Source organism: Numenius arquata, chromosome 8 (genome assembly GCF_964106895.1).
Source record: "Numenius arquata chromosome 8, bNumArq3.hap1.1, whole genome shotgun sequence".
NCBI lineage: Eukaryota > Metazoa > Chordata > Aves > Charadriiformes > Scolopacidae > Numenius > Numenius arquata.
In genome coordinates, this window is record NC_133583.1 from 23,180,107 (window position 1) to 23,203,672 (window position 23,566).

At 51.2% G+C, this 23,566-nt stretch overlaps 1 protein-coding gene across 1 annotated transcript; it reads left to right on the forward strand.

The window, feature by feature from the left end:
• Positions 1-18,870: 18,870 nt before the first annotated feature.
• Positions 18,871-22,030, forward strand: BARX1 (BARX homeobox 1). Its single transcript, XM_074152518.1, has 4 exons — positions 18,871-19,075; positions 20,902-21,190; positions 21,403-21,487; positions 21,866-22,030. The coding sequence occupies exons 1-4, from the start codon at positions 18,871-18,873 to the stop codon at positions 22,028-22,030; spliced, it is 744 nt and encodes a 247-aa protein (XP_074008619.1).
• Positions 22,031-23,566: the final 1,536 nt, after the last annotated feature.

Consider the following 23,566-nt stretch of genomic DNA (forward strand, 5'->3'; position numbering starts at 1 on the left):
GTACGTACCTCTCTTGCACAAACACTGGATTTAAATGCTTTACTCCTCTTTTTATTTTCTAACATCCCCCTTGCTCACTGGGGATTTCTTTTCCAGTGTAAACACAGCCTTTACAAAAATGATTTTGGTTTTTGCTCCGAGCCTTTCATTTGCACTGTTTGTGCAGGCACATCACGCGTTGTACAATATCTGCTGTTGGCCACAAGCATCAGCACGATGGGAAGGGAACAAAAGACTAGGAGGGATAATCAGCAGATGTAACGGAATGATGCCGATGGCAAGAGAAAAGAGCTGGAGAGGCTGCTTCTGGGGTGAGAAGAGTCCTTGGTGGAATGTGGTATATGCAGATGCACTGGAGCCAGAGGATCTTCTAGATACTGTCTGAGTATTTTGGTGGAACTCAATCACCTTTAACTTTCTGCCTCTTATTTTCTCTGCCGTGGTAACCAGTCTTCTCCCTGTTCTGTGGGGGTTTCTTACTCCCACTGCTTTTTTTTTTTAATTGGCTTTTTTTATGGGACTTTGTACTGAGTTTCCTTCAACTTGTCATTTAATTTTTTATGTGCTTTCCATTTGTTAGCTTCAAGACCTTAAAACTGTTCTTTGGCCTTTATAGTTGTGGTAGCCTGGTGAGTCAAGTGAAAAGTTGTTCAAAAGTAAGTTTATTGTCACAAAAAGGTAGATGTTTCTGTACTTACCTTACACAAGCTTTTCATTAAAAGAATTTTTTTGATAATAGCTATACAGAAGCTGAGAGCTAATAATCACTTCCCCTTTTACAACAGCACAGGTAAAGGGAAAAGTCTGGGTGTCTTGGGCTTCCAGTGGCTATACTTTAAAATAATTATTAAGAAATTTGATAGCCAAAGTCTACAGCTTTGGTGAATTCTGTCCCAGATCAGGGTAGGGAGCACAGGGACGTTGAGACCCTCTTCTCCTCCCTCGTGTAGTGTGCGTTCTCCTTCCAGAAACGTGTTAAAGAAATAACTTTGCAGTGGGTGAAGATGTAACCTGCTGCATTTATTTCAGTAATCTGCTTTTGTCATTCATCGATGTGTAACCCTTTAACTTTCTAAAACAAATGCTTACATATTTTTCATTTTATAAAGTCTTTAATGGTTGAAGTTACATGCAGCTCTAGAGCTGCAAATTAATATGAGCCACAATGGAGGAAAATAAATGTTAATAGGATAAATAAATATTTTTTTTAAATAAAATTTTAGGAAAATTAAGGTTAATAGTTTGAAGAGAGCTAATTTAAACCATACACTCTTACCAGTCTGCCTCGAGCATTAGTGAGAAATATCTTAAGTGAGATGTAGTTCATTCTGGTCGCAATTCTAGTGGTAATGGTTAAATGGTCTAATGGTTAAAGCTTATCAGTCTACAGCTTTTTCTATTCACATCATAAGTCTTCAACTGAAGGGGATTTTCAGCGACTTCTGCATTAGGTTGGATTGGTGTTTCTGACCTACAGGTAGTAACTGCCAGATCCCCCGCGGTGTTCAGTGAAAATTCAGAATCATATCTGTACAAAATTTGATCGGTTTCTTAAACTCAATGGCTGCCAAGGGCCACTGTATGCATTGAAGCAGCTAATTTGCTGCCAGTATTATCTGTGTCTCAGATTAGAAACAATTACTAAATCAATAGTACTTTTCTTTCCATCAAACAAGAACATGTTGGCAGAATGGAATAGCTGCTTCCTGAAGGAGATGCTGGAAGAGGAGGGATGGAAGCAGTGAGTTGGGGTTTGGGGTTATTTTCTTTTTGATTAGAAAAGAACAAGGACTAAGAAAATTAATTACTTTTTAACATCTGGAATGGCCTGGGAGCAGAGTCAGACAATAAGTCAGTGTGAATCAGCAGTGAATCAGTTGAAAACAAGATTTCTGTAGGAAGAAGGCAAAAAGTGTGGATCAGGAAGACTGAGCTGCAGAAAAGTCCTGGGGTTTCTGACCATGAAGGCGCTGAACAAAACCTAAAGAGACCTCTGGATGGGTCAGACTTTGACAAGGAGAATTGCAGGAATTCATAGGAATTTATTGATATGCCTGTGGCTGGGTGGCCAGAGGGGAGGGGGAAGCTCTCAGTACATATGGAATTATTATTGCTAGAGCTGTATCACAGATTATCTAAGAAGCAGTGTCCTTCCAGCTACAGCTGCCTGGTGATCTGCATGATGTGTTTAGTTAGGATTTTCATTAAGTCCCATCCAAGTCCAAGATTGAATGTTTGTAGAGGGGGTAGTGAGCCAGAGCCTTCATCCCTCTTACATTGTTCTCAGTGCAGGAACAGGAGTAAAATAGGAGATGTTCTAGCTTGGTGCTATCAGTGCTGTCATCCTATCTTAACGCTGTGCTGGTTTCCAGATGGCTGTTCTACAACTATCAGCCAAATGTACATACTGTAATTCTGCCTTTCTCGGCATAGTACTCATGGAGGGATTTTGTGAGCTCTGTGTCACTCCAAAAGACCCCAAAACCTTTCAGTAAGGGCTTAAGGGTAAACCTTTCAGTTTGCTTCAGCCTCACAGCATCTGCAGGATGCTGCAGGAGTCTTTATGCACCATCAGAGAACAAAGACTCAGAGCATACGTTGTCCGAGAACCTCATTAACAGAGCATCGGGTCGTGCTTGAATGCGGGACATTCAGAAAGGTTTATTTGAAATACATCTTCACCGTTTGAGGGGAAAATAAGTGCATTTATCAGAAATGGGTATATATTGCAGAAGCAGACTATTCAGATTTTAAAACAAAATTTGTTCGGGCTGTGGTCTTGTCTGCCACCACGTCTACCACTGTTTGTGCCAGTAAAAACAGATTTGGGAGCTGTCTGTCCAGAGTTTAAATTGATGTGTGCATTCATGCCAGACCCACATGGACACTTGTTTCTTCAGGGACATAAGCAACACGACGTGATGGACCTGCCTGGTCACAAATGTTCTGCAAGCGGCTTTTCTGATTCCACAGAGCTGAGTCATTTTGTTTTTAATAAAAAATAGGGTGCTTTAAAATGGTAACAACTCAAGGAAACTGCATTTGATTTGAGAATATTATGGAAGCGATAAAAAGAGGTTTAAAAAAAAAATCGGCAGTTTTCTGGAGATTATTTGCTCAGCTCTACTATTAATATTGTTTTGTTTGCCAGACTATGATCAAAAACATTTGGCAGGCAAGACTTGGTCAGGAAAGTGAGCCAGTAAAGTTGAGCTGTCATCTAAGTACATACAGAAAAACTGTTCTCTTGGCATGGAAAACAGACTGTTTACAGAAATAATAAACACGCCCTCTAAAATTATGTTCCTCCTCTCTAAAATCATGGAAGGTCGCAAGACTTTGACCCTACAGAAGGAGCATAACACTTTATGAGACTTCTGTCAAAGCACATGATAAAAAATAAATACTGTAATGAAGAGGTGTCAGTCTGATGGCTCAGCTGTGCCTTCCTCACGGATCCCGTCTCCTGGTTTTGGGATGTACGGCCACGCAAAGGGAGCCCATCTGGAGGGGACCACAAATCAATCCCTTTTCTTGACGTATGGGTTAATGTAATTAACTTTTGTTTCATCTCCCGAGTAAACCTTGTTAAACAATGAAACGCGTCAAAGTAAAATAGAATTTATTGAAAAGTGTAATTTTCAAAAATTCTTGTAGTGAATCAGCTGCTGGATAGAGCCCCAGATGCTGAGGATCTGTGAGGAATAAAAGACTCTTCTGGCCAAGACTTGTTTTTTTCCAGGGCCCTGACAATAGATGAGCTGTAAGCAGGGGAGAAGGTAGTGGCTGCTACCTCAGCAGCTGCCTGCAGCTGGAGGAGGAGAGTGTTCACCACCATTTCCAACACACCCCCAGGGTGGTTCTTACCTTCTGTTGGCTCCTCAGGATTTCCAGGTTGGCTCTTTATTTGGGTTCCTCCTTCCTCCCCCTGTAAAACTGTTTGTTTAAAGGCTGCTGTGTAAACAGGAGTGAGAAACATCACTCCTCCTTGCAACCCCCAGTCAAACAACGCAGCTTTCCAGTATCATTTGAACATCTTCAGTGGGGACCCTCCGCCCGCTGTCCCTGGCATGCTGTCGCAAAGCAGTGGCTGACGGCGAGGTTTTGGTTATACTGGCCATAAACTGAAATAGTTGCAGGTGTTTCCCTGCAAAACTTTGTCTGGAGCAGTGTAGCAGCAGGTAGTATTTATGTTCCACCTGATGGTGGGAACCACAAGATCTTTTAATGTGATAAATGCTACTTTCCAGCTGCCTGCAAGTAAAAGTCTGTTTCTAAACCTAATTGTAGCGTAGCATCTCTGACTAGGACCCACTTGTGACTAAAGGCTGTCGCCACTAACAGGGACAGGATTTGAGTTGTAGGAGGACTTCTTATTTGAGTTACAGGTTGCACATGAGAATCTCCATTGAGTACATAGGTGTGGTGGTTTAACCCCAGCCAGCGGCTAGGACCATGTAGCATCTCACTCACCCTCCTTCCCTCCTCAAAGGGTAGGGAGAAGAGGGAGAAATGGAGGGGAAAGGGGAAAAAAAAACCTTGTGGGTTGAGATAAAGACAGTTTAACAGAACAATAATGGAAAAGGAAAGTAACAATAATAATAATAATAATATACTATACAAGACACAAGTCACTCTTACCACCTGGTGAATTGGTTGCCCAGCCTGACCTGAGCAGAGATTGCGGATTCCCTTCCCCCTGCCAACTGTCATTTATATATCAAGCATGACATCTATGGTATGGAATATTCCACTGGCTGTTCCCTTGTTCTGTCTGTGCTCCTTCCCAGCTTCTATGGGAAAAAAAGCCCTTGACTAATATAAACATCATTCAGCAACAACTGAAACAATATGCATTGTTGATATTCCTTTCATACCACATTTGAAAATGCAGCAACCATAGAAAGAAAATTATCCCTGTCTCAGCTGAAACCAGGACAATAGGGAACCAAGGAAAACCAGCATTAGAAGGTTAATCTTTGTTAATAGATCCCTTCTTCCCTCCCCTGATTACTCACACAGCTATTTCCTTATATTCTGCACAGTGTGGATGGAGTTCAGCATGGGCTGCGAATCCGGGAGAGGAGCGTGGGGAGTATACCCGGCCTGCCCCAAGCTCCATGCTGTCACGAGTTTATTGGTGTCTAATTGAGCTGGGCAATCAAAACCACAGTCAAAAAGCTGCAACTCCATTTTTGAGGGCTTGTCGTTAATGCTGCTGGGCTACCTGTGGATTTTGTGGACTGACATTCCTCAGTGTCCTACAACCATTCATTAGCCCTTCCTCTGGCCCCCCTGCAGTTCAGAGGGAGCAGAGGTGTTTCCCCCCTGCCTTCCTCAGCTGCCGAGGTCTTCCTCACAGCACAAAGCCAGCCAGATGATCCCTGTGTTGGAACTCCACCAGCGTAGCTTATACATGGGCAAAATATAAAAGACTTAAATATATAAAGCTTGAGCTTTCCAGCTTGCTGAGGGTGAGTGTGCAAGTATTTGGCTCTGGGTCCACACCCCCCTGTGCCCCACAAAACAGTTTAATCTACAAAAAAAAAGAAAAAAAAAAAAAAAAAAAGAAAAAAAAATCTTTATTTGCTGGTAGTTTAGATTCTGTTTAGTTATAACTCACAACCCCAAAACATAAGAATTAGGTTTAATAGTTCATAAATTATACAACACGCAGCACATACTGTTGTAATCTGCACTGCACATAATCTATATGAAGTATTAACACCAATGTCTAAACAAAATACAAGGTCACTATAGGCAATCTTAAACCTCAGCTGTATGCTTTTTCTGAAATATTTTGGCTATAGACGTGATTTTTCACCCCTCTACCCTCATATGGTAGTAATTCAATTGTTTTATGTGTTATACATGCATAAGAACGAGAAGGGATTTCCTTAAACAACAAACATTGAGGATAAAAAGGTTGGTGTTTATAAAAACGTCAAACTCAAAGGCTCTTCCCTAACTTGTTAGAGGATTGCTCTCATTTAAGTCTCAAAAACCAATCATTCAAGGAGTCCTCCAGAGACAAAAGCTAATCCTGAGTTTCCACCCGTGAGTTACTGGTCTGATCCCTCAGCAGAGCATCAGCAGCAGCCATGCTGAAGGAAGACCAGCGAAATTTGGATGTTGTTTAAAAGATGTGAAACAGGCTGTGAGATGCCTTGCAAGCCTCATGAAGTTCAACCACACCAAGTGCAGGGTCCTGCACCCGGGACATGGCAATCCCAGGCACAAATACAGGTTGGGCGGAGAATGGCTGGAGAGCAGCCCTGAGGAGAAGGACTTGGGAGTGTTGGTGGATGAGAAGCTTGACATGAGCCAGCAGTGCGTGCTGGTAGCCCAGAAAGCCAACCACATCCTGGGCTGCATCAAAAGAAGTGTGGCCAACAGGTCGCGAGAGGTGATTCTATCCCTCTACTCTGCTCTCGTGAGACCCCACTGGGAGTACTGTGTCCAGCTTTGGAGCCCTCAACACAGGAAGGACATGGACCTGTTGGAACAGGTCCAGCGGAGGGCCCAGAAAATGATGAGAGAAATGGAGCACTTCTCCTATGAAGACAGGCTGAGAGAGTTGGGGTTGTTCAGCCTGGAGAAGAGAAGGCTCCGGGGAGACCTTATAGCAGCCTTCCAGTACCTAAAGGGGGCCTACAGGAGAGCTGGAGAGGGACTCTTTGTCAGGAAATGTAGCAATAGGACGAGGGGTAATCATTTTAAATTGAAATAGGGGAGATTTAGATTAGATACTAGAAAGAAATTCTTTGCTGTGAGGGTGGTGAGACCCTGGCCCAGGTTGCCCAGAGAAGCTGTGGCTGCCCCATCCCTGGAGGGGTTCAAGGCCAGGTTGGAGGGGGCTTTGAGCAACCTGGTCTGGTGGGAGGTGTCCCTGCCCAGGGCAGGGGGTGGGACTGGATGATCTTTAAGGTCCCTTCCAACCCAAACCATTCTATGATTCAATGACTGAGTTCTCCAGCAAGTAGCTCTTGCTCGCCCTCATGTTGGTTTGAGCTTAGAAGCTCTGTATGAAGCAGCGCCAAGCACGGTGCAGTTGACATTCAGGCAATGGTCCCTTGTGGCAAGGTGTTGGAAAGCTCAGCTCTTCCACAGGCAGGGTGGGAAATGAGAAGTCGTTAAAAGACATAGGGTTGTCTGTCATGTGTCTCTGCCCTTTATCTGCAGCTCTAAGTTTGTGCAGGAGGGCAATGCTCCATCACAGGATGAGGTAGGAAAGCTTTCAGAGTTGTTGGGCACCATCCCAGTGGTGACTGACCAGCATCCTCCCTTGTCATCAAATAAAATATGAGCAATATGTAAATATATAGATGTATTTAGGAGAAAAGAGGTTCAGGTAGGAGCTTCAAAATAACAAAAGACTGAAATTTTCTATCTCAGTTAGAAATGTGATCTCCCTGGGAATGCCTGTTGTACAGACATCTCAGAGCCTTCTGAGGCAGAAGATCTTGGTAGGAGTGTCCAGAGGAGGCCACGAAAATGCTCAGAGGGCTGGAGCACCTCTCCTATGAAGACAGGCTGAGAGAGTCGGGGATGTTCAACCTGGAGAAGAGAAGGCTCCGGGGAGACCTTAGAGCCCCTTCCAGTCCCTGAAGGGGCTCCAGGAAAGCTGGGGAGGGACTCGAGCAGGAAGGGGAGCCATAGGATGAGGGGGAAGGGTTTTAAACTGAAAGAGGGGAGATCTAGATGAGATCTCAGGAAGAAATTCTTTGCTGTGAGGGTGGTGAGACCCTGGCCCAGGCTGCCCAGAGAAGCTGTGGCTGCCCCATCCCTGGAGGGGTTCAAGGCCAGGCTGGACAGGGCTTTGAGCAACCTGGTCTGGTGGGAGGTGTCCCTGCCCAGGACGGCACTGGATGGTCTTTAGGGTCCCTTCCAACCCAAACCATGCTATGATTCTCTGAGTTAGGAGGACCAAAATTACTTGTCATCATTTATGGGGGGAGGGTGGGCAGAACTGGAAAGGGAGTGCTGTGGTAATGCTGTCTCGAGCTTCACAGAGGTGAGGTGCAGTCCGTATGTAAGAAAGAGGGAGCAGAAGCAAGGTCTAGTGTGTAGTTGAGGAGATGCTCCTGTGGACTTCTCAGCATTCTGTTTGCTGCAGGGCTGAAGCATCAGCTCTCAGCTCTGGTGTACACTGAGGCCTGTGGAGCCCAGCAGGAGGTTCATTGCTGAGAGGGGCTGTGGAGGCACATACTTGCTGTTTTGCAAAGGATGGTCTTCAAGAGCCAATGTCGGAACTGTTGGATGTGCAGATGCATTGGTATCACCAGTTACATAGAATCATAGACTGGTTTGGATTGGAAGGGACCTTAAAGACCATCCAGTTCCAACCTCTGCCCTGGGCAGGGACACCTCCCACCAGATCAGGTTGCTCAAAGCGCCATCCAGCCTGGCCTTGGACCCCTCCAGGGATGGGGCAGCCACAGCTTCTCTGGGCAGCTTGGGCCAGGGTCTCACCACTCTCAGAGTGAAAAATTTCTTCCTGATACCTCATCTAAATCTACCCTCTTCCAGTTTGAAAATCTTCCAAGCCATACAAAACCTTCCCAAAAGCAATGATTTTTATTTTTTACTGTCATTGCTAAAATTGCAGCCTTTGTGTGCTCATGTTGCCATTCACTGAAATACGTTAAGTAGAGTTTTCCCTTTTTGAACCAAAATCTTGTGATATTAACACCTTAATTAAAAAAAAAAAAAAAAAAAAAAGGCTTTTTCTAGAACTTTATACCAGCTGTAGAAAGGGAGAAAAAAAGGTCAGTTCCCACCTACCACTGCCCTGCTGCATGGCTTTGGGGCCCAACTGTCGCCTGCTGGCATTTCTGCACTTGCCTTAATGGCAACACGCTTTAAGTTTGCTCTTTGGTGTATCTCCTCCTGTTACACAGGCTCATATTTAGTTTAGGACAAGAGGAAGTGGCCTCAAATTGCACCAGTGGAGGTTTATGATGGATATTGGGAAAAATTTCTTCACTGAAAGGGTTATCAAACACTAAGACAGGCTGCCCAGGGAAGTGGTGGAATTGCCATCCCTGGAGGTATTTAAAAGATGGGTAGATGTGGTGCTGAGGGACATGGGTTAGTGGTAACTTGGCAGTGCTGGGTTAATGGTTGGACTTGATGGTCTTAAATGTCTCTTCCAACCATTATGATTCTACGATTCTTTGATTAGTAATTAAAGGCTAAGCTATTCCCTCTTTCCCTTTTCCTCTGTACTAATATTCTTTCTATTCAACAGGGTTTTTTTGTTTTGGTTTGGGGTTTTTTTTGGACATTTTCATTGCAATCTGAGGAATTGCTCTCGGCTTGTATTTAACCGGTACCCAAACATCTCCCGCGCCCTCTCCGGCTCCCGACTCCGTGGCTGCTGGGGTGGGGGTGGGGTGGGAGCGGGGACTCCCCTGGCCGCCCTGCCCAGACCAGTGCCCATTGCACTGGGAGGGCGGCGGGATGTCCCCGGGGGCTGTGGGATGTCGCCGTGGTCGGGGACGGCGGGAAGTCCCCGGGGGCGGTGGCGGCGGGATGTCCCCGAGGGCGGCGGGATGTCGCCGTGGTCGGGGACGGCGGGATGTCTCCAGGGGGCGGGGACGGCGGGATGTCTCCGGGGACGGCGGGATGTCGCCGTGGTCGGGGACGGTGGGATGTCTCCAGGGGCGGCGGCGGGATGTCGCCGCGGTCGGGGGCGGCGGGATGTCCCCGGGGGCGGTGGCGGCGGTCCCCGGAGCGGCCGGTGGCGGTGGCGGTGCCGGCAGAGGGCACCCGCGGGCCGGGCACCGCCGCTCCCACCCTTCCCTCCGCCCGGTGGAGCCCTTGGGTGGGTTTCGGGGAGAGCAGGAGCGTCTGTGCCGAGGTGTGGGGTGGCTGCTCTAGGGCAGGAGAGGGGAAAGAAAACCAGTGGGGAAGCGCTGCTGAGCAAGGGGAGATGGGTGCGGAGCCGTGTGAATCCGCTCCGGCTGTAGTTCATGACGATAACTTTCGGTGGGTTCTTGGAATTCTGTATTAGAGTCCCAAAAATGGCAAGTGTCACAATATATATATATGGCAAGTAAAATTGTTTAAACTTCTTCAGCGGTCACGGCCATATATGGGTTTGAAATTTAGTTCTGGACACGTTAAATAGAAATTTGCTGTATCAGCTGCAAGAATTGGCGTGTAGGCAGTGGGAAAATCGGTTCTTGTTTCACCTGAAGTGGAGAGCAAGTCTCCTGCTGGTGGCTTCAGTGGGGGCGAGGTTTTCCCGCATAGACTGAATTCAAAATACCTGCTGCAGCATCGGGGGCCTTAAGTCCTTCTGAGAATCCCCCTTGTGCAAGGAGAATAAAAGACCTAAAGCAGGGTCCAAGTTTTGCCTGACAAAGGCCTGAGAAAAGGTCAGACTGGAAATCAGAAACTATTACACTTTCTTTAACGTTATAAGAACATTGGTCTTTCTTAAGGCTAATCTTAGAAATCCCTATAACTCTAGTTTATCACCTCTTAGAAAGGAGAGGAAATCTTCTCCTGCAACATTCTAGGTTCATTATAACTTTCGGGGTGGTAGTGAAGCCTCTATATGAGCCCAGGGTGTACCCTTAGAGTAAATAATTTCTTCATATGGCTGGTTCCCTTTGCATGAATGATGAAGGAGTTGATCTCTTAAAATCTCACACCTTCCAGGGGGATTTTCTGTATACAGATTGACCTCTATTAACATTGCTTCTTTTAAAGCATTTCATTAAAATATGACCTTGCTAATTCCCTATTTCATTCTCAATTAGACTGGTCTGTGAATGGTAGTAAGAAAAAACATGCTATTCCATCCAAAGCGGGATACAAGAGGAGGAAGTTGACAGCTGTAGGAAAATTTACCCTTTCCCCCTTCCATCCCAACCTAAGTGAATCTATGGGATGGATTTTCTGTAGATATAAGTATCACAATCCAGTGGGTTTGTTAGTCCTCAGAGATCAACGTGAGGCAGGAAAGATGGCGCAGGATTTCAGCTGCAGTGGGCAGAGCTGGGGGGGTGAGCACATTATCCCCACCTGAAGTCAACAGAGAGAAAACTGAGCTTGATTTTACTTGCAATCCTCTGTCACCTGGGTTGATGTCAGAGCAGGATGCACTAAGCAAGGCCCTGCCCTGAGGAGTTACACAGAGGATGCTTGGGATCTTCACGCAGGTTGGCTTGGAGCATCGGGGGGGGGAAGTCTGGCCAGGACACTTGTACTTGGCCAGATTTTGGCCTGGACACTCATACTCTGGGAAGTTATGGAGCTGCCTGAGATGGGAAATGGCATAAAAACAATCCCTGAGCCCATGAACCTGCGAACGAGTGCCACTGGCTTCCTACCATCTCTCATGAAAACCAGGTTCCCTTAAACCCAGATCCTGCTCCTGTTGAGCCAGAGACAAAACTGCTACCAACGTCAGCTGGTTCAGGGCCAAACTTTGCTTTCAGTTTGGTTAAATTTAGCACATCAGCATGAGGCACCCGGGTTTTGGGGAGCCTGGGCTCCCCACTCAGATGAAAATGAGGAGAACGAGCCCCTGCCCGGTCGCCTGCGTCCCTCCTGCATGTGGCCTGAGCGCAGGTACCCCTGTTAAGTGTTTTTAACCTTGTTTACTGATTTATGAGCAAGACTCCTACAAAGAGTTACATTTTTAAGGATCCGTTGAATCTCAGACAACCTATGGAGATTAAAACGGATAAAGACTCTTAGGAATGTAAACAGCATAAGGAAATCCTAATCTGTGTAGCACAATTCTATTCTGAAAAAAAAAAAATTATTCTAGCCTGAGGTGGTAAATCAGACTCAGTTTCTGAGTGTCTGATGTCTAGGAACCCATGTATCTTTAATTGGCTTCTGCTATTAACGCTCCTCGCAGCAGGTAACCCCGGCTCGATTTGCCTCAGTCCCTGGGAGTTGATGTTTCCGTGATGGCAGATCACTTGGCCTGTCAGGTGGAATATCTGCAGCAGTCTGCATGGCAAAGGGAAACTTCTAAAAATAGGAGCCATTTAGGAGATTTCAGACACCTGGTTGTTCATTTTCAGAACATTTTTCTTAAGTATTTTTGGTTGGCGTGATTTTCTTTCCGGAGAGCCCAGGCTGCAGACCCTTCTTCTGTGCCAGGGCCATTAATTTCTAGGGGAATGAGAAGAGATTCTGTTCCTAATCCCTATTGCAGGGGCACGATAGTGTTTTTGTAGCCATATTTTAAAACAAGCTAGACATACAAATCAAAAGTGTGTTTAAGAAATAAACTAACAGATAGGAACCCTTCGTCACTTAATTGTTTTATATTGTTTGGCATTTAACAAAAGCTATTTTGTGTAATTGGTGCTCTAATTTAGGGGGTTTAAACTAGCTGTTGTGGAGCTTGTGAGAGACTGGGAAGTCAGCTTTAATATGATCTTAATATGTATAAAACATCTTGTTATTTTTTTAAATAAAATGTTTCAATTAGCCATTATTGTGTTAAATGTCTTCAACATCTCCCTGCTGATCTATAAACCCAAACCATCCAGATCTGACGTAGTACTCGAGAACTAGGAACCAAAACTGACTGGAGGTGAACAGTAAACCTGAAGAATGAGGGGATTTTATTCTGTTTCTTCACTTCACTTTTAAAAACTGAAGGCCCCAGCTCTGCACAGATGTAGTCATTAACTTAATTTTATGAACTATAAACAGTCAGTCGACTGTACACACAGTGACTAACCTAAGCACACACTTAGGTGTTTACAGCACGGGGGCTAACATGATATCATTAAGGGCATCCTTAATTTTGCAACAGATGCAGGGGTTGCTTGAATTTAAACTAATGCGAGAGGGATGAGGACAGTTTGTTGTTTTCTGTCTGAAACTCATTTAGCATCTAGAAATGGATAGTGCCGCCACAGGTGCTGGTTCAGATTGAGTGTCATTATTTACTGAATCTATGTTTAAGTTGCCCTTTTATGTATCTCCTCACTGTTACTTGCAAAACACATTTGTTCCCTGTGGTTTCACAGGCACATCCATAACTCTGGTTGTACCCCTGCCGCGCAAGATCAGTTTTGATGCAAAACCCTGGACTGGGGGATTCATGCCAACCACAATCCCAACCGCTGCTTGGAGCCCCAGGCCTGTGCACACCATCACACCACTTTTTGATAGCAGCTCTGGGTGGAGAAAGGTGGTTATTTATGCTATCAACAAGGGAAAGTCTAATTGCATTCATCTGTTAGTTGGGACACCGCTTTTAGGGGCTGCAGCCACTGCGCTTCAGCGCTGACGAAGGAGCCTCTGAACCTACAGAGCTCTTCGTAACTGGGAATCGGTTCACAGAGGAGAGGCTGTCAGGAGAAATACTGTCCAGCCTGAAACCTAATCACATCGCATCCCTTGCAGGTGAACTAGGGAAAAAAATAAGCCTAATAAATAGATACAATTTTTAAATCCTATGTGTAAAAAAAGAGAGAGGGAGAGTGAGGCTTTAACAGTGTGTGCCTTACTCTATGTGCTCTTTCGATGTTCTGCAAAATGAAAGGATGCCAGGGAAAAGGTGCTGCAGTCGAATGGGTGGGTACATGGTCACCTGTGACAGAAGAGGTGTGTGACCCTCGGGGATGTGTATGTTGTCCCCAGTGTGGGCGGTGGGGAGGGAGATTGCACGTATGGGGAGCTTCTGATCTTGTGGGCTATTCGACTGGATATAAATTAAGTGTATTGAGACAATGGTAGTTTCAGGGATGGTTTCCTTATGCTTGTAAAGCTCTGGAAGACACGGGGGACACCTACTTCACGAGAGCTTTTGGGGTGTGTGTAGCAGCAGGACCGGTGATGTCCCTCATATGGCAGGGAAATAAAGGGGCTGCAGCCCTCGCTCAAGCCTAATTGCATCCTCTAAACGTGGCTTTCAGAGATAATTAAATAGCCAAACTGTCTGATGAGGCCAGGTGGTTGCAGAAAGTAATTTTTAGAGGGATACGTGTTTAAATGCTGATGAAGCTTTAGTCAGCCATTAAACATAACGTATTACTCAGGACTGAGCTATTCCCTCAGCCCTAATGCTCCTTCCCAATTAGCCTGTGATGTCACGTTTTCCACTCTCCCTGTACCACTTTGTGGATTTCCTGAATATTAAGTGCCATGAGAAGTGAGCGAGTCGGAGATTGCTGGGGCTAATTCCCCTGCTCGGACACCCTGCAGCCGCGGGAAGGCCAGAGGCTGCGGGGATGGGCTTCCCGCAACGGCGTGAGGGTCACCCTCTCTTTCCCGAGGCCGGGGGGGGGCGGCGGCGGGCCCGCCCCCCCCCGGGTAAAAATCTAAAAAAAAAAAAAAATCAAAATTTCATAGATTTTTTTTAAAAGGTGGTGTTGAAAAAGCAAAGAAGTGTTCGGGTTTAAAATGCATCGAGAGTTTTGGTACCAAAAAACCCGCTCATTAATTAATCTGCAGGGCGGGGTGCGGGGCTTGCGGGAGCAGAGCTGCGGGACGGCACCGCGGGTCCCCCGGGCTCGGCCAGCAGGGACCCTCCTGCCCCGGGACAAGCCGAGACTGGGGTTTGACAGCCCTTAGCTGTGCCCTGAGCCCCGCGGAGACTCCGCGCCCTCCCGCGGGAGCTGCGCGCTCTGTAGCCGCCGCAGCCCCCCGTTTAACCGCTTTGAGTTCTGCCTGCCACCGTGGGGTTCGTTTGCTGCCCTTTTAATGTTAAAATATTTCCCCGTTTGCGATCTTTCCTGAAGGTTTGCGGTCTTTCCTGAAGGTTCCAGGAGGCAAAAACTTTTAATTTGATTATTTTTCGCGTCGCGGTTGTTCGAGTCAGGAAAACGCAACGAGAACTTCACGGAGGGGCCGGTAACGGGCAAAATTCGGCGAAACTCTTCTTCCCGTCAAAACGGTGATTAATCCGCGAAGGAAAAGGATTCCTACCCCAGTGAAGAATTTTAAATCAGCGGGTGAACTTGTTTCCTTCTTCATGGCAAAGTTTGTACTAGTTGAACTGTCGTCCTTTTTCTGAGTTGCCCGACCAAAATAGAGTCGTGTATTAAGATACCCGAAGTGTAAAAATAAGCAAAAGAAGCCGTTAAAAATGCGTTCCACTTTCATATCAAAAGATTAGAAGAACCTCTGAATGAGGTAGATACGTTGTTAGTTTCTGAAACTAGTTACAGACATTTATATAATTTATTTTAAAATAGGCAACTCTAGAAATAATCGATGTTTCTAACAGTTACATAAAGGCTGTCCCTGGTGCAAAAAAAAACCCACTCATTAAACGAGGAGCATTTTTGCAGAGAAAGGCGATTCCCTTCTAGTAACTGGGGAAAAAAGAAAAGAAAAAACTGTAGAAAATTTGGGGCCTGCGGCTTGTTCCTCCAGTTCCTCCTTAAAGCCCCACGTATTTTGCAGAACTTCCAGTCCGCAAATTATAACAAATTATGTTATTTGCAAAAGAGCGGTTGTGTGAATTGCTCAGCGTTGTATCTGCCGGGCAGATGGATGCAAAACAAGAGTTCGGGTTTAGGTGCTGTGTAAGAGGACACGAAAATGTACAATTTCAGGCACTGTAAGTGCCACAATTTGAAAAAAAAAAAAAATATTCATTTATGTGCTTTTAGCTGTAGGATTTGCTTTGCAACGATTTTGAATTGTTGACTGTGAGTGCAGCCGGATGGTGAAGTTCATCCTCCCTTTCTTACAGTGCAGCATCGAAATCTTAACAATAGGAGCCTTTTCCATAAACGTTTTTTTTTTTAAAGACCTGGAAGGCTGAAGGCCTGCTCTCAGGATGAGTTTCTGATGATGATCCTCAGGCCGGCCGGGCTGCGGCTGCTCATAGAAGCAGCCTCGAGGCAGATGTTTCACAAGGTACATCAAACCTTAAATTATCCGAGGTAATTCCGTGTGATACCAGGTCTGTTCACTGAACCCAACCCGCTCAGAGACAGGGACAGTGGGGATAAATATTTACGATCATTCATGCGGTTTGTTTTATTTTAAAGGGAAAAAAAATAAAATCAAAGTGTGCGCTTTGAGGGGAGGAGTTGGTAATTTATTTTATGTGTACTATTTGTTCACGAGTGCGCTAGTCTGGGAGGTGAGGCTGTTTAAACAATCCGACGTAGATTTGTCTGCTCGCTTGAATGTGGCCCAAATTCTTCTCACTTTACTCATAATTATTATTCTTGTTATTTATTACAGTATCTCCAAAGGCCTCTTTTGCTTCAGCCGTTAGAAATCAGTACCTTGGCATGAAAATACCTTGCGATCTAAATCGAGAAGATGGACAAACTGATGGGCGGACAGAAAGCCGCGTAAAGGAGCTGGGCGGGGGTTGTCCTGATTTTTGGGGGCCCGTTAACCTCGGCTGGGGCAGGGGTGCGCAGGGACGCTGCTGCCCAGAGGTTTCCAGGGGGAGACGGGAGGTTCGGCGCAGAGATAGAGGCAGCATCTCGGTGGGCTCAGCCCTGCCCATCCCTGTCCGCAGGGACCGCGAGAGGACCGCGGGCACCCGCGTACGGCCACCGCTTGGTCGTGTTTCACGAACTCGTTGGCGATCTGAACGCTACGGGTGATGTCTGCATCGATGACAACCCTCCAAGAGAAGTCAAGGACAGCAGGAGGACCGGGGAGGGCTAATAAGGTGCTTTCCAGCTCGTTGGTGTTTCACAGAGCGAGAGACATAATTTTAAACTGAAGAAACGTGGAGAAAACAGACAAAAAAAAATAAAAAATTCTTGCGGAACCGCTCCGTACAAGTGGCACTAAACGTACGGAACAGGTTATCTGGGGAGGCAGGGGAAGTACAGAGCATAAATTAATTCAAGAAACACCTCGTTTTTGTCGAATGCAATGGTTGAGTAGGACGGTGAAAGGACAGGACAGTAGGATTTCAATAACGCGGAAAAGAGCGCGCAGCTCGGCCTCGCGTCCGCGATTGTTCCTTAAACGCCTCCACGTACCCCTTCCCTCACGATTTAATTAAAAATGCCGGCCCGGGTGTCCCGATCCCCCGAGGGTCCCAGCGAAGCATCCCCCTGCGGGTGCTGGTTTTGCGGGCAGCGCAGGCTGCGGGTTCCCCCCAACGCCTGTTGCCGGGAGGGGACCGCGGCGCGGAGCCCGGCGAGAAGCCGGGACAGCGCGGAGGAGTCCGGGGCCGGGGCAGCGGGGGGAGCCTGCCCGACCCCCGCACCCCGACGGCCGCGCGGTGCCGCTCCCCGTGGGAAGAAGTCGTCCGCGGGTGACCCCTGCGGCGGACCCCCGCGGCCCCCACCGGCGGCTCCGCACGCGCCCGCGCACCCCCCGCCAGTCCCCAGAAAACGTGCCGAGATCCTTTTTTTTTTTTTCCTTTTTGGCCAAAAACCATGAAGACGGAGGCTGAGCTCCCCCTCCCTCGGGGCTGAGCCCGACTCCCCGGGCTGCCGGGGCTTCGCCGAAATTACACACACCCCCCCGCTAATCCGTCGGTGCCTGCATTTTCTGCTGGGGATTATGAGTGTTGGGACTCTCGCACGTGAATCACGCACGAAGTATGTCAGTAATGAGCAGGGATCGCTCATTAATTATTTGCTGTGTGGCGTGACACGGGCTAAAGGGGAATTAAACGAATCCCGTTGTACTGAGCAAAATATTCGCGAAAAGTCGATAAAAGTGAAGGGGAACGCTCCGCTCCGGGCTGTGTGATGTTTCGTTCCCTGCCCGGCTCCTTTCCGTTGTTCACAGCCATTTGGCCGAGGCCCGGAGGGAGCCCGGAGCTGGGGCCGTCGGGCCGAGCCCCCTGGACCGGCAGTCCCGAGCCCGCACCGGGCAGCGCGGCCCCCGCCTCCCCTCGGGCTGCGCCGGCTCCCCCCGGCCCTGGCTCCCCCCTGCCCCCGCACCGGGGCTGCCCCGAGGGCTCCGGCCCTTCCCGCGGGTCCACAGCCAGGGCTGCGCGGCTGGTCCCCCCGAGGGGAGCCGGCCCTGGGGGTGGGTGGCTCGGACGGTTGGCGGGGAGGTCCCCGGGGGTGGCTCCGTGTATCTCCCGCATCCATCCGGGCACGGCCTGGATCTGCGGGACCCGTGCCAGCCCCCGAGACGGGGATGGGGACGGGAACGGGGATAGGGACGGGAATGGGGACGGGGATGGGGACGGGAATAGGGATAGGGACGGGAATGGGGATAGGCATGGGGATGGAGATGGGATGGGGACGGGGAAGGGAACGGAGATGGGGATGGGGTCGGGACCGGGGGTGGGGACGGGGACGGGGATGGAGTCCGAAAGGGGACAGTGATGGAGCCGGGGAGGGGGCCGAGACCAGGGATGGGGATGGGGCCCGAGGCCGGGTATGGGGCTGGGGACAGGGCCGGGGAGGGAGCCGGGGACGGAACCGCACTCCGAAGGGGCCACGGCTCGTTTGGGTGTCCGCTCTCCCGCGGCGGGCCGAGCGGCTAATTTGCTTTATATGGCAGGGGATCAAATGCTCCGCTGTAACCTCTCGCTTCCAGGTACTCGCCCGCCCCGGCCCCTTCCTTCCTCCGCAGCCCCTCCCGCGCCCTCCCCCGCAGCGCTGACAGCCCCGCCGGGGCCGGCGGTATAATAGGCCGCTGCCCGCCGTCCCGGGGCGGAGAGACGCTCCCCGGTGCTGCGCCCCGTGTGCATGCGGCGGTAACGGCTCCGGCCCGCCGCGCTGCTCAGGCCGGTCCCGGGCCGCTGGCGCTGGGAGGGCCGCGCCGGGCCCGGCCCGTAGGGGCAGGGGCAGGGTAGGGGGGCGGCGGCGGGGCGATGGGAAGAGCCCCCCCGGGGCGCCCCGCTGCCCGGCTGCCAGCAGCGCCGGCCGGGGGGCTGCGCTAGGGCGGCCCGGCGGCCGGGGGTCGTCCGTCCGTCCCCCCCGCCCCCGCGCCCCGGCGAGGATGCAGCACCCGCTGGAACTGGGGGCCGCGCACTATTTCCCGGCCGAAGCCTTCCCCGACCACCGCTCGCACCGCTACCGGAGCTTCATGATCGAGGAGATCCTCACCGACCCCCCGGACGCCAAGGGGGCCGCGCCGGCCGGGGAGCTGCTCAAATTCGGGGTGCAGGCGCTGCTGTCCGCCCGCCCCTACCACAACCACCTCGGTACGTCCCCGGGGCGGGGGGGGGGGGGGGGGGGGCAGGTGGCGGGAGAGCCCCCGCGCTCGCCCCGATCCCGAAGGGGTCCCGCGGCTAGGGGGTGGAGCGGGGCGGCGAGGCGAGGAGGCATTTCCCGCTGATCCATCCGAGCGCGTTTTAGAGCCTTTGGAAGAAAACCTCATGATATTTCCCTAAAAAAAATAGCCGCCGGGCTTTGCCGGCCGTGCGCACCCCCTCGCCGCGCCGCCGGAGGCTCCCAGCCTGGAGCCTGGCGAATATTTTGGGCCTAAACTGAAGAAAGCGGCTTTACGGCTCCGTCGCCGCTTGCACAAAACGGCCATTGAAATTCACGGGGAGACCGTTGTTGTTGATGGGGTTTTTTTTGGTGTTTTTTTGGATGAGGTGTGAATCGCCGGAGCCTACGCAGCCGGGTATGTATCTGTACGGCTGCAAGAGGCGACACGGTGCTCTGCGGACACGGATTTAGCTGGAATCCCGATACGTATATATTATATATATTTAAAATATTATATGTATAAAATAATATATATACTTATTTAAAGAGGGGACCAGCGTGCTCTATCCAGTCTGGTATAGTACCTATGACAAATGCAGCGTATTAACGACTTTTTTTTTTTTTTAAAAAAAAAACCAAAACGCTAACATTTAATATATTTTAAACGCCAGTATTTAATGTGAGATTGCGAAAGCTTTCACTTCCCAAGCCATCTTAGTCTGCGGAGACGTCGCTCTTTATCTGTAGAAACGAGCGGAATAGGAGGATCCCAATTTCATGCTTTCTTTTTAAAAGAGAAAGAGGAAAGCGTCAGGCCCCACAGCAGGGGAGCGGCATAGATTAGAATATCTGGAAATCAATATTATTTTCAAGATGGGCAGAACTATTTGAAATACTGGACCAGACAAAAGGCTGTTTATAGCCCTCACGGCGCAGCTCCCGCCGGGTTCAGCGGGAGCAGGATCGGGCCCTGTAAGGAAGGATGGTGTATATTTGCTTTAACACCAGGATTTCTGCCCAGGCCGCGGCGGCGGAGCCGGCGGATGCTCCTCTCCAAGCCCTTGTCGCTACCGGCCTTGCCGCCGGGTGTGCCGGCGGGGAGGGCAGGCAGGGCCGGAGCCCCTCTCCACACTCCGGGCGCCCGGAATTTGGGACGGACAGTGGGTTCCCCGGGAGAGCCGAGCCGGGGCGGGTCGGGCAGCGGCCCCAGCCCGCCGGGGAGCGGAGCGGCCGCGGCTGGGGCCGAGAGCCCAAGGGTGTCTGTAGCAGTATCCTCGGTGATGGGCTCGGAATCTCTCCCTGTCCTGTCCCCGGGCGTGTCTTCCTAGGAAAATCGTGGGGATATAAATCGTTCCCCGGTCAAAAATGTCCCGAAAACTGCTTGGGAGGGAAAGCCGGGGCCGTGCCCGGATCCTCACCGCCCGCCGGGGCTCGGCCGGCTGCAGCGGGCCCGGCGGCTGCTGGGGATACTGGAAGGGAAGGCTTTTCGATTGATTTAAACTATTTTCGTTCATAAACCCTCAAGTCATTCAGTAATTAGCAACTGCCCGTTGAAGGGTAAAACGTGACCCTGTACTGCAGAGGCGGCGGAGCCGGGGGGCCCGTCCCGGTGCCCCGCATCCCGGGCGTCCCTCATGCCAGGGTGCCCGCGTCCCGGGGGGCTCTGCTCCTTTCTAATTGCCGAGAAAGGAGAAGGTGGTCCCGGGGCTCCTTGCAGGGTCCGATCCTCGGGGGAACCGAGGCACCCTGCAGCCCCGGGGGTCCCCGGGTGCCGGGCCGGGGGCTGCCCGGCGCTGACGGCCCCTCTCTCCCGCAGCGGTGCTGAAGGCGGAGCCGGCCGCCGTGTTCAAGTTCCCTCTGGCTCCCTTGGGCTGCTCGGGGCTGGGCTCGGCCCTGCTGGCCGCCGGCTCGGGGCTGCAGGGCGGCTCCGCCTCGCCGCATCTCCCGCTGGAGCTGCACCTCCGCGGCAAGCTGGACCCCGGCCCCCCGGAGCCGGGCGGCAAAGCCAAGAAGGGGCGCCGGAGCCGCACCGTCTTCACCGAGCTGCAGCTCATGGGGCTGGAGAAGCGCTTCGAGAAGCAGAAGTACCTCTCCACCCCCGACAGGTAGGAGACGCGGAACCCTGCGGACTGCGTGCGGGACGGGACGCGATGCGACGGGATGGGATGAGATGGAACCGGACGGTGGAACAGGATAGGATGGATCGGGATGGGATGGGATGGGATGGGGGCTCATTTTTCCTGAAAGGGAAGGAAAACGGCCAGCCAAGAGGAAAGCCGCCCGGCCTCACCTCTCGCTCTCTCTCTCTCGCCCGCAGAATAGACCTGGCCGAATCGCTGGGGCTCAGCCAGCTCCAGGTGAAAACCTGGTACCAGAACAGGCGCATGAAATGGAAAAAAATAGTAAGTGCCCGAGGCCGCCGCTTCTGCGCGCCGCACCGCGCCGTGTGCGCGTCCTGCCGGGGTACCGAGGGCTGCCCCGCGGGCTCGTCCTTCTGCAGGCCGGCCTTGGCCAAAAAAAAAAAAAAAAAAAAAATTAAAAAAAAAAAATAATGTATGCCCCCGATCTTTGAGGCCAGCATCGCCTGGTTCCCACCGGACCCCCCTGATTCGAGCCCGCCCGGTTTTGCAGCTCGTTCTCGGGTGCGGAGGGCGATGGTCGCAGGTCGGAAGGAGCTGCACTGGGGGACGGGGCAGAGGGGGGGGTCTCCCGCCGCGGGCTGATGGCAGCACGGTTTGACTGGGGTCCCCCCCCTCTTCTGCCCCCTCCCCGCCTCGCAGGTGTTGCAGGGGGGCGGCCTGGAGTCCCCCACCAAGCCCAAGGGCCGCCCCAAGAAAAACTCCATCCCCAGCAGCGAGCAGCTCTCGGAGCAGGAGCGGGCCCGGGAGGCCGAGAAGCCGCCCGAGGGCCTGGGCTCGCCGGCCGAGGTCAGCCAGGAGGAGTGAGGGTGACCGCCCGGCCCCACCGCCGCCCGCGCCGGCCGCCTCACCGGGGCGCTGCCCGCCGAGCCCGCCGCCGGCCCCGCACCTCTCCGCCCCGCCGCGGCGGCAGGACGGGGGACAGCACGGTCAGTGGTCACGGTCGCCTTCGGTCTCCGGTGAATCGGGCGTCTTGGTTGGTCGCGTCCCCGTTTCCCCGTCGTCCCCCAACCCCACATCCCCCCGCCCCGCCGCTCCTTTCCGCGCCCGCGGAGCGCTGTGCCACGGCCGCCTGTGTTGTGCGACGGCCCGGAGGGGCCAGGAGGACACTGGATCCCACCTTTCACATCTACTCGCTGTCTAAAACCCTGTGGTGCCCCTAGTTATTCGAAAACTGCATTTTATGATCAGTTTTATTAATGCGAAGATATTTACTTTATTTCAATAAAGTATTTTATGAACTATTGACCTGAGTAATGTAATGCTTTTTTTTTTAAGGCGAAAAAAACCGGTTTTTAACTTTTTTTTTTTTTTTTTTTTTTTTTTTTTTCCGCGGAGGCAGGTTAGAGATTCACCCCCAAGTTCTCAGGCGGATCTACCGAGACCGAGCAAAGCGCGGTGCTGCCCCGGCCGGTCCTGGGTGGATTCTCCCGGGGCTTTCGCTGCCGGCTCGGCCCGTGCCCGGGAGAGGCAGGAGCCGTAGTTTTCGCTCGGGCGAATTTGGACGCTTTCGCGTTTTAAAGATCCCTTAATTGCTGTCAAATAAATTCATTAGATTCCGCTCTGCGCGTCCTAAACGGTGGGTTTTTTTAATCCTTGGTTGCGGTAGAGCGTGGCAGGGGGGCTGGTGGCACACGAGGGCGAGTGGCCCGGGCAAACCGTTGCCCACCCGCCGCATCGCCGAGCCCGGTAACTCCATCGCTCGCCGGCGCGGGTCTCCGCCGCTCTCCCGGGGCTCTGTCTGAGCTGCAGCGACGTAGCAGGAAACCGTGGCGCTTTGCTTTTTTCCTTACTTTTTGTTTGTTTGTTTGTTTGTTTGTTTTCCCCGAGTCCCTACTGTATTTTTTTTTTTTTCCGTCGAGATACCAAATTATAGAGCATCTACCGAGACGTGCAATTACCGCCGTCCTGCTACGGAACGGCAGCTCCGCGGGAAGCGGCCGGAGGCAGCGAGGGCGGGACGGGGAGCGGGGAGCGGGGAGCGGGACCGCGGCCGCGGTGCTTGCGCGGTGCTGCGCGGTGGGGAGGTGACCGGCGGGGCGGCCCTGGGCTGAGCCCCTGCTGCGGGGGCGCTAATTAGGCGGGCATCCAAATGAAAGGTGGTAATTAGCAGCCGCGGGATCGGGAGTTTGTCGGTGTTCTGCCCCGCCGCCGGTCGCAGCCCCCGGGGGTGGCGGGTCTGTCTCTAACCCGGCACAGCCCCCGCCGGAGCCGGCTGCCGGTAACGCTCATGGCACGAAGGCAAAGGAGCCGCGCTGGCAGCATTTACGGGCTTTAATTAAACATCGCCCCGTTCCCAGCCGGTCGCCGGTGAAGCCTCCGGGCGGGCTCCGAGGTGAAGCC